The sequence below is a fragment of the Anomaloglossus baeobatrachus genome, chromosome 3, assembly GCF_048569485.1.
Source record: "Anomaloglossus baeobatrachus isolate aAnoBae1 chromosome 3, aAnoBae1.hap1, whole genome shotgun sequence".
Classification (NCBI taxonomy): Eukaryota; Metazoa; Chordata; class Amphibia; order Anura; family Aromobatidae; genus Anomaloglossus; species Anomaloglossus baeobatrachus.
The window spans coordinates 682,004,831-682,015,374 of NC_134355.1; the positions used below are offsets into that span (position 1 = coordinate 682,004,831).

General features: G+C 45.7%; 1 protein-coding gene across 1 annotated transcript in view; it reads left to right on the forward strand.

Annotated features, from left to right (window-relative positions):
• SCARA5 (scavenger receptor class A member 5) overlaps positions 1-10,200 on the forward strand; it is a 332,968-nt gene extending 322,768 nt beyond the window's left edge. Inside the window, exon 9 of the mRNA XM_075341303.1 lies at positions 9,289-10,200. Coding sequence (XP_075197418.1) covers positions 9,289-9,425 — 137 coding nt within the window. The 3' untranslated portion in view covers positions 9,426-10,200. The remainder of the gene's footprint in view (positions 1-9,288) is intronic.
• Positions 10,201-10,544: the final 344 nt, after the last annotated feature.

Genomic DNA, 10,544 nt, shown 5'->3' on the forward strand with positions numbered 1-10,544 from the left:
TGGACTGTAGGACTCTGAGCTGCGGTATTATATACGCGTGCGGCTCGTCTCCCCCTCCAGATGGGAGTCATTAGAGCCGGGCTGTGGAGCGGCACAGAACATGATGGGGTCTTCCTCCCGGGATCTCGGGGCTCTCGTTACTTTCTCATCAGGGATCTGGAGACTTCAGGTCCTAATTTGCTTAAGACACTTTCTGCACTTAAAGGAGAGAACATGAATCCTGCGCTCCGGGAAAAAGATCACATTAACCCTTGACAGTTTGATAAATATAACCCGTCAGCACACGGGATCAGCGCACTCCTCTCCTGAAATCCTCTGTGCTGCTGTGGACGCCCCTTTCGTGCCCCTTTGTATAGAGCGCATTGTATCATGAGAAATACATGTGTGACTTGTGGTCTGGACATTTACGGGAATAGTAACTGCGCCGCCCGATAAGGATCTGAACATGTGGGCGACTACACACAAATACCGGGTGAGTGACAGCGGCGCAGCGAGCATGGCGGCGGAGCATGGCGGCGGAGCATGGCGGCGGCGGCAGCTGTGGATTTCCTCGTATCTGGGTTACAATCAAATGAATATAAACAGAGGAGACCGCGCGGCTTCATATATACAACAGCAATCTGCAACAACAGAACAAGCCATCTGCAACAACAGAACAAGCAATCTGCAACAGGGCACCAGATTTCTGACCGAGAGCACAGTTATCAAACCTATTAGTATATATATCGCCAGAATACAAGAAATGGGAAAAAGGGATTGGGATTTATAGAAAAAATAGGGACAGAGGAGTATGGAAAGGTCAAAGGGTCTGTAAGGGACAGAGGAGTCTGGAGGAGGGAAACTGAGGAGTCTGGAAGAAGACCGAAGAGTCTGGAGGGGACAGAGGAGTCTGGAGGGGGGATAAAGGAGTCTGGGGGAGGGGAACTGAGGGATTTGGAAGATAACAGATGAGTCTGGAGGGGACAGAGAAGTCTGAAAGGGACACAGGAGTCTGGACGGGACAGAGGAGTCTTGGGGAGGGGAACTGAGAGAACTGGAAGAGGATAGAGGTGTCTGGTGAAGATGAACTGAGGGATCTGGAAGAGGACAAAAGAGTCTGTTAGAGGACAGAGGAATCTGTAGGGGACAGAAGAGTCTGGAGGAGGGAAACTGAGGAGTTTGGAAGAGGACAGAGGAGTCTGTAGGGGACAGAGGAGTCTGAAAGGGACAGAGGAGTCTGAAAGGGACACAGGAGTCTGGACGGGACAGAGGAGTCTTGGGGAGGGGAACTGAGAGAACTGGAAGAGGATAGAGGTGTCTGGTGAAGATGAACTGAGGGATCTGGAAGAGGACAAAAGAGTCTGTTAGAGGACAGAGGAATCTGTAGGGGACAGAAGAGTCTGGAGGAGGGGAACTGATGAGTTTGGAAGAGGACAGAGGAGTCTGTAGGGGACAGAGGAGTCTGGGGGAGGGGAACTGACGGTTCTGGAAGAGGACAGAGGGCACAGAGGAGTCTGGGGGATTGGAACTGAGGGATCTGGAAGAGGACAGAAGAGTCTGGAAGAGGACAGAGGAGTCTGGAAAGGCTAAAGCAGTCTGGGGAGAGGAACTGATGAGTCTAGAAGAGGGCAGAGGAGTCTGTTGGAGGGGAACTGGGGGATCTGGAAGAGGACAGAAGAGTCTGGAAGAGAACAGAGGAGTCTGGGGGAGGGGAACTGAGGAGTCTGGAAGAGAACAGAGGAGTCTGGGGGAGGGGAACTGGGGGATCCGGAAAAGGACAGAAGAGCCTGGAAGAGAACAGAGGAGTCTGGGGAGGGGAACTGAGGGATCTGGAAGAGGACAGAGAAGTCCGGAAGGGATAGAAGAACCTAGGGGAGGGGAACTGAGGGACCTGAAAGGGAACACAGGAGTCTGGGAGAGGGCAACTAAAGAATCTGGAAGAGGACAGAGGAGCCTGGAGCAGGACAACGGAGTCTGGGGAGGGGAACTGAGGAGTCAGGAAGAGAGCAAAGGAGTCTGTGGGAGGGGAAATGGGGGATCTGGAAGAGGACAGAAAAGTCTGAAAGAGGACAGAGGAGTCTTGGGGAGGGGAACTGAGGGACCTGGAAGAGAACACAGGAGTCTTGAGGGCACAGAGGAGTCTGGGGGAGGGCAACTGAGGTATCTGGAAGAGGAAAGATTAATTTGGAGGGTACAGAGGAGCCTGGGGGAGAGGAACTAAGAAACCTGGAAGAGGACAGAGGAGCCTGGAAGAGGACAAAGGAGTCTGGAGGTGACAGAAGAGTCTGTGGGAGGGCATGAATCTGGAAGAGGACAGAATAGACTGGGGGAGGAGAAAAGTGTCTGGAGGAGAGGGACAACAGAGGAGTCTTCAGAGGAAAAAAAGGTGTCTATAGGGGATGAGGAGCCTGGAATTGGAGAGCAGAGAAGTCTGGAGGAGGAAAACAGGGGACTCTGGAGAAGTAGAGCAGAGGAGTCTGGAGAAGGAGAACAGAGTATTCTGTAGGAGGAGAGCAGAGCAGTCTGTAGGAGGAGAGCAGAGCAGTCTGTAGGAGGAGAGCAGAGCAGTCTGTAGGAGGAGAGCAGAGCAGTCTGTAGGAGGAGAACCGAGTATTCTGGAGGAGAGAAAAGTATTCTGGAGGAGGAGAACAGAGTATTCTGGAGGAGGAGAGCAGAGGAGTCTAGAGATAGAGAGCAGAGTTGTCTGGAGATGGAGAACAGTGAGTCTGGAGGACAGGGGCAACAGAGGAATCTATAGGGTAAAGAGGAGTCAGCAAAGTATGAGGAGTTGGGAGGAGGAGGACTGGAGATGGAGAATAGAGGAGTATGGAGGGGACAAAGCAGTCTGGAGTGAAGAGTAAGCTATGAAGAAGCCAGAGGATACAGAGGGATCTGGAGGGTATAGCAGTCTGCAGTGGATTTCTCCTCATGAACTCTTGGCCGCCCGACATCTTTGTGTTCAATCATAAACCAAACAACTTCAATGTCTTGTCCTTCTCATTATCTACAAGTGAGGACCTGGCACCACGTGAGATCTCTGTGAGATCCTGACTGATCAACCTGGCGTAACGAAGGCATCAGAATTACATTTACCACATCCCTTATCTTCCTTCCGATGGGTGCCTTGGATATCACTTTGTGGGTGAAACCCCCGGACCACCTGTGTAATTGGATCCTGTACATAAGCGGCCCTAGGACTTTCCTGGACTTGGATCACAATTAAACATCTCCGATATCCCCTTGCATCTGGGACCATCACTGGTCGGACTCCTTTAGGCTTTCCCAGCCGGCACATTCCATGATTTCTTCTTGTTCAGAACAGAACGAGGCTTAATCCGAGCACTGTTTATACTAAGTGATTGGTGACGGCTCAGTAATGAGACCTGTCGGGCGCAGACGGAGTGGAGTTTATTACCATTAATCCTAATTAATAAACATAACGCGGCTCCGTTCCGGAGAGGCCAATGGAAGGTGTTGGCAGACGCATTAATTCTGGGAGCTGGTACATTTCTCATTACAAAGATGTCTTACAAGGCACGAATGACAATTAGAGACAGGTTATATGAAACCCCGTCCGCACAATTCGGCAACATGTCACTCAAGCTCTGCTCACTAGGATTAGGTCATGTTCCAAAATTTAGGATTTTCAAAAAGAGCTCTGACCTGGTGGTGGCTGTACTTCCATGGCCAGAGCGCCATTTCTTGCCCCAAGAACCGATTCTTCTTGTAGGAACCAAGAAAACATTAGGAAGTCTACAGGACGATACCCCCGGCAGGAGCTGTTGACATCTTACAAATCCAACCAGAACTCTACTTTGTATTACGAGGACTGGATGAGGACAAGGACTGGTTTGGCTTATAATTTGGTTAAGGCCCTTTAGCAATCTACAGAAGACATCAGAGGGAACATTTTCATTATTCTGGAGAGACAACTTAGATGTTTGGAGAAACTGCTGAAGAAGTCCTGATGCCATCATTGTAAAGATTTTTGCCGAATATTGAAGACCATTTATCCTCTTCCGACGAGCAGATGTACTATTATGACTTAATGAATGCACCGTAAAAGCCTACTTGTTGCTTTTTCAACCTGACCTTTCGAAAGGCTACACCTACGTTTCAAGGGTGCTCACCTTCACGCCATGTCTTACGACCATTCGAAAGCTCATTTGGAGTCTGGGGCTTCCAGGTATGTTTGTTCTTTCTCCAACTCTTGTTTTCTAAAGTTGCCCTCATATGTGATGGTTGGAGTAAGTTTAATGTAAAAACTGATGGACGGCCACGGCCAAAAACTGCCCAGTATTGTTTGATTGACAGTCCAGGATATGTCAACTCAAGCCTGGTCGAAATTTCATGCATGTGCCGATGTGTGCCGTTTTTTTAATATTGTATTTGCCTTGGCCTTATCTGCCCAGTGGGTATATCCCAGAACTACTCAGATGACAAATCAAGCCAAACTGGCCAGGTTTTGGCCATGACCATCCTCTTCTCCCAAGCGGCTCCATGAATATCCATGATGACACACTGCTTTATCAACTCCTTAAAATTTTATTGTACAAATTGGAAACCTGGCATTTCCATAATGTGTGGCTTCAAGGTTTAGTGATTGATGAAAGCAAACAGTAAAAGGATGTCCTACCTCTCAGAGTTGGAATTGGCATGGCCATCAACCAACCCTTCTGCTCCAAAAACTACAGAAAAGTCAAAAAACAAATTTCTCCATCTTGACATAGATTGCAGAACATGAAATTTACCATTTTTCGTGACACCATAACAAATATATTTCAACAGCCTCCTGTGCCAATACTGGTCTGACTTCAGATGATTTGGCATGGCCATCAACCAACCCTTCTGCTCCAAAAACCATGTAAAAGCCAGAAACCAAATTTTTCCCTAAAACATCCATCTTCACTCAAAATTACAGAACTTGAAGTTCCCCATTTTTCGTGACACCATAACAAAAATAATTACTTGCCTCCTGTGCCAATACTGGTCTGACTTTAGATGATATGGTATGGCCATCAACCAACCCTTCTGCTCCAAAAACCATGTAAAAGCCAGAAGCCAAATTTTTCCCTAAAACATCCATCTTCCCTCAAAATTACAGATCTTGAAGTTCCCCATTTTTCGTGACACCATAACAAATATATTTCACCAGCCTCCTGTGCCAACACTGGTCTGACTTTGGGTGATATTTTCTGTATCCTGGCATTTTCGGGGCCGAAAAATATTTCATGTTATCCCATATCAATGGAATTTTTTCATGGACGATCATTAGTGGAGAACCCTAATGGCACCCTAGCAATAGCAGAATCATGAAGCCACTCGCATGACTCCTGTTGGCCATGCTCTGAATTCGGGGACCATTCACCTGCCCTGTGAAGGGGTTCTTCTCGTACTACATGACCTACCAGTGCTGTTAATGTACATGACCTCAGCTGGAATATTTCATATCCAGCTAAGATGATATTACATTAAGAGAATGAAATGTGGTGAGTTTTTGGTCTCGGGATTATTTTCTCTGGCCGCTCCATTTCTCGTACAAGTGGATCTATTGATTTTCTCGTACTCGCGTTCCTTCAGAATAATTGCTGTAAATTGTGTTTAGTCTGAGAATCTGGCAACAAGAAAGACTGAACTAATCCCACGTACAAACATGTTTCCCTCACGGTCCAAGAGAGGTGCAGAAATGCAAGACGGTGCCAGCGCAGCCAACACAGCCCTCGTGTGCCAGGATACGTGCCGGGGTTTATGTACGATTCACATAATAAGCTCCATCAGAAAGAATGAAACCAAACAACCAAATGTTTTGAGCATTTCTAGAACTAAACGAATGGAACAAAGTAACAAAAATAATTTCGATATAGAAAAATTGACCAAAATGCGTTTTACTGCTCCCCAAGGATGTGGTCAACTCTTCTGGTGACGCCTTCTATGACCCTACAGACCAGTGGTTCTCCTAAGCTTAGTCATAGATTGCACTAAAATGATCCTACACTGTTTTACACCTATGAAACTCTCAACTTTTGGAGACACTTTTTTGCAAACACTCAACTTGTCCCCTATCTGGAGACATACCGCCCTAACAGACGTGGAGCCGAGGATATAGACCATAAAACCTCCAGACCAGTTCTAGCTGCCATAGATGTGGCACAGTTGTCCATTGCCCTAGAAATGTTCAATACGAGAACCCAAGAAGGTTCGTAGTCGCTGAGGTGTCCAGTGCTCTGTCTCCAGGGAGGACCACCTCGTCTTCTATCACCCGTCCTGTTTCTCCATCTTGTTTTATGCTATGGGCATCCTCCAGTTCATCTTTCAGCATCGGAAATGTTGGTCTTCTAAGTATTTGTCAGTCAGGACATTTATACACGTTCCTCCTGCTCAATAGGAAAAAGAGAACTCGGTCCAGAAACTCAGAATTACAAATCAGGAGCAAGTGCGGCCCCCAGAAATCACCATCTGTATATACAAATCCCCAGGAAACAACTTCATATTACAACCCAAAGGGTGGCTGCACCAACGCCTCAGGGATAATACACACAGTGATGTCACAGTACAGGGATAATACACACAGTGATGTCACAGTACAGGGATAATACACACAGTGATGTCACAGTACAGGGATAATACACACAGTGATGTCACAGTACAGGGGTAATACACACAGTGATGTCACAGTACAGGGATAATACACACAGTGAGGTCACAGTACAGGGATAATACACACAGTGATGTCACAGTACAGGGATAATACACACAGTGATGTCACAGTACAGGGATAATACACACAGTGAGGTCACAGTACAGGGATAATACACAAAGTGATGTCACAGTACAGGGATAATACACACAGTAATGTCACAGTACAGGGATAATACACACAGTGATGTCACAGTACAGGGATAATACACACAGTGATGTCACAGTACAGGGATAATACACACAGTGATGTCACAGTACAGGGATAATACACAAAGTGATGTCACAGTACAGGGGTAATACACACAGTGATGTCACAGCACAGGGGTAATACACACAGTGATGTCACAGTACAGGGATAATACACACAGTAATGTCACAGTACAGGGATAATACACACAGCGATGTCACAGTACAGGGATAATACACACAGTGATGTCACAGTACAGGGGTAATACACACAGTGATGTCACAGTACAGGGGTAATACACACAGTGATGTCACAGCACAGGGGTAATACACACAGTGATGTCACAGTACAGGGATAATACACACAGTGATGTCACAGTACAGGGGTAATACACACAGTGATGTCACAGTACAGGGGTAATACACACAGGGATGTCACAGTACAGGGATAATACACACAGCGATGTCACAGTACAGGGATAATACACACAGTGATGTCACAGTACAGGGGTAATACACACAGTGATGTCACAGTACAGGGGTAATACACACAGTGATGTCACAGCACAGGGGTAATACACACAGTGATGTCACAGTACAGGGATAATACACACAGTAATGTCACAGTACAGGGATAATACACACAGTGATGTCACAGTACAGGGGTAATACAGACAGTGATGTCACAGTACAGGAATAATGCACACAGGGATGTCACAGTACAGGGATAATGCACACAGTGATGTCACAGTACAGGGGTAATACACACAGTGATGTCACAGTACAGGGGTAATACACACAGGGATGTCACAATACAGGGGTAATACAGACAGTGATGTCACAGTACAGGGGTAATACACACAGTGATGTCACAGTACAGGGGTAATACAGACAGTGATGTCACAGTACAGGGGTAATACACACAGTGATGTCACAGTACAGGAATAATGCACACAGTGATGTCACAGTACAGGGATAATGCACACAGTGATGTCACAGTACAGGGGTAATACACACAGTGATGTCACAGTACAGGGGTAATGCACACAGGGATGTCACAGTACAGGGATAATGCACACAGTGATGTCACAGTACAGGGGTAATACACACAGTGATGTCACAGTACAGGGGTAATACACACAGTGATGTCACAGTACAGGGGTAATACAGACAGTGATGTCACAGTACAGGAATAATGCACACAGTGATGTCACAGTACAGGGATAATGCACACAGTGATGTCACAGTACAGGGGTAATACACACAGTGATGTCACAGTACAGGGGTAATACACACAGGGATGTCACAGTACAGGGATAATACACACACTGATGTCACAGTACAGGGATAATACACACAGTGATGTCACAGTACAGGGATAATACACACAGTGATGTCACAGTACAGGGATAATACACACAGTGATGTCACAGTACAGGAATAATACACACAGTGATGTCACAGTACAGGGATAATACACACAGCGATGTCACAGTACAGGGATAATACACACAGTGATGTCACAGTACAGGGGTAATACACACAGTGATGTCACAGTACAGGGGTAATACACACAGTGATGTCACAGTACAGGGATAATACACACAGTGATGTCACAGTACAGGGGTAATACACACAGTGATGTCACAGTACAGGGGTAATACACACAGTGATGTCACAGTACAGGGGTAATACACACAGTGATGTCACAGTACAGGGGTAATACACACAGTGATGTCACAGTACAGGGGTAATTTGTACCTCACATGTTGGAAAAGAGTTAAAGGTTTTTGTGCTGCTAGAATAACCACTGAGGCCAACAGTTACATGTATATACAGTCATGGCCAAAAGTGTTGGCACCTTAAAATTGTTCCAGAAAATGAAGTATTTCTTCCAGAATATTGTTACAACTACACATTTTGTTATACACAGGTTTATTTCCTTTGTGTGTATTGGAACAAAAAAAAACAAAACCGTAGCATAAAAGGCAAAATGGACATAATTTCACAGAAAACCTCAAAAATGCGAAGGAAAAAATTGTTGACACCTTTCCAAAATTGTGAATAAACAACTTTGTTCCCAGCATGTGATGTTCGTTCAGACTCCCCTGTGACAAGTAACAGGTGTGGGCAATATGAAAATCACACCTGAATCCAGATAAAAAGGGGAGAAGTTAAGGGGGCCAACAATTTGGGGGTTTTGTATGAAGTTATGGTCAATGTTTTCAAATATTAATCTTTCTAGTGATGATAGTCGATATAAGGAACATATAATCATATCTCCAGGATCTGCTTTTTATAGAGGACATTGAGGGTTCCTGACTCTCACACATCCTGGCTTTTTTTTTTCCGAATTTTTTGGAACAATGCTTAACTTTATATTTTTTATATATATTTATATATTATTTCTTTGTGTTTTTGTAGGTACTGGACGCATCTGGATGGACGATGTTGCCTGTAAAGGAACCGAGGAGTCCATAGTACAGTGCATTTTCTCCAGCTGGGGCAAGACCAACTGCGGCCACGCGGAAGATGCTGGTGTGACCTGTATCAAACAGTGATCCACAGGGCAGAAGACACTGGAACCTTGATCATGGAGACGTTAGGTCCAATCCAGGCGTAGAGGGTCACCGCATCTTATGTTGTGTCTTGTGGCCCCAGCATTACGAGGGAGATCTTTACAGATGACCGTTGGATGAGACTTTGCTTCTTCACTGTCTTCTTCAGGCTCATTAGGAGGAGAACAAAGACGGAGACGCTTCCAATCCCACTGTTTATGAAGCCAAAGAAATATTCAGGGCCGGCGCAATACTATTTCATGCGGAAACCATGACCCGGCCAATGGCACCCAATTTGGTGGCGTCTGTCCATGTTTAGCGTTATGGCACCCAAGGTACGAATGAAGGCAGGTTCTCACACAGCGCCATTTACATGTAAAATACGCCATATAAGACGTCTATCGCGCCCCCGCTCTACCAGGAACCTACAAGCAATATACACAAAAAACTGACCAAAAAAAATCTGAGCAGATATTTACTCTACTCGTTTTTATCTGATGAACGTTTCTTTTATTTTTTTGCTTTTTCACTTTTTTTGACTTCATGTATTGAAAACCGAAGACTATAGCAGGACTATATTATCTCACGCAGGGAAGACAATATGGCGCAGTGGTAGGCAGCAGCCGTATGGTCGTGGTACAGCTTCTTTTTCTATTTTTTTTACTTCCGTAACTCGTACAGAGGGAAGACGTCGCTGAGCCAAATCGAGAATATATACTGAGGAATGTGCAGCGATAATGTGATTACATGGTATAAAGTAAAGAACATTTTTTACGAAGCCTGCGTCCTGTCATTATTCAGACTGAGCTGCTGAATCTAAGCTACGTGAGTTACTGTACCACATAGAATGGAGCAAAATATGGAAAAAAAACATGCCTGTACCATAGCTAGTTAACAAGTGGGGGTGAGTAGTAGTCAGCACTGAGCTGCATATGCTAGTACAAGTCAGACAGTTGAAGACGTCTTCGGAAAACAAGAAAGTTACAGCAAAAAGAAAAGCCTGCACCATAGCTAATTAACAAGTGGGGATGAGTAGCACTCGGTGTGGAGACACGGGGGTCAGTGGGTGCTCTCCTGTGTAGACACAGGGGTCAGTGGGTGCTCTCCTGTGGAGACACGGGG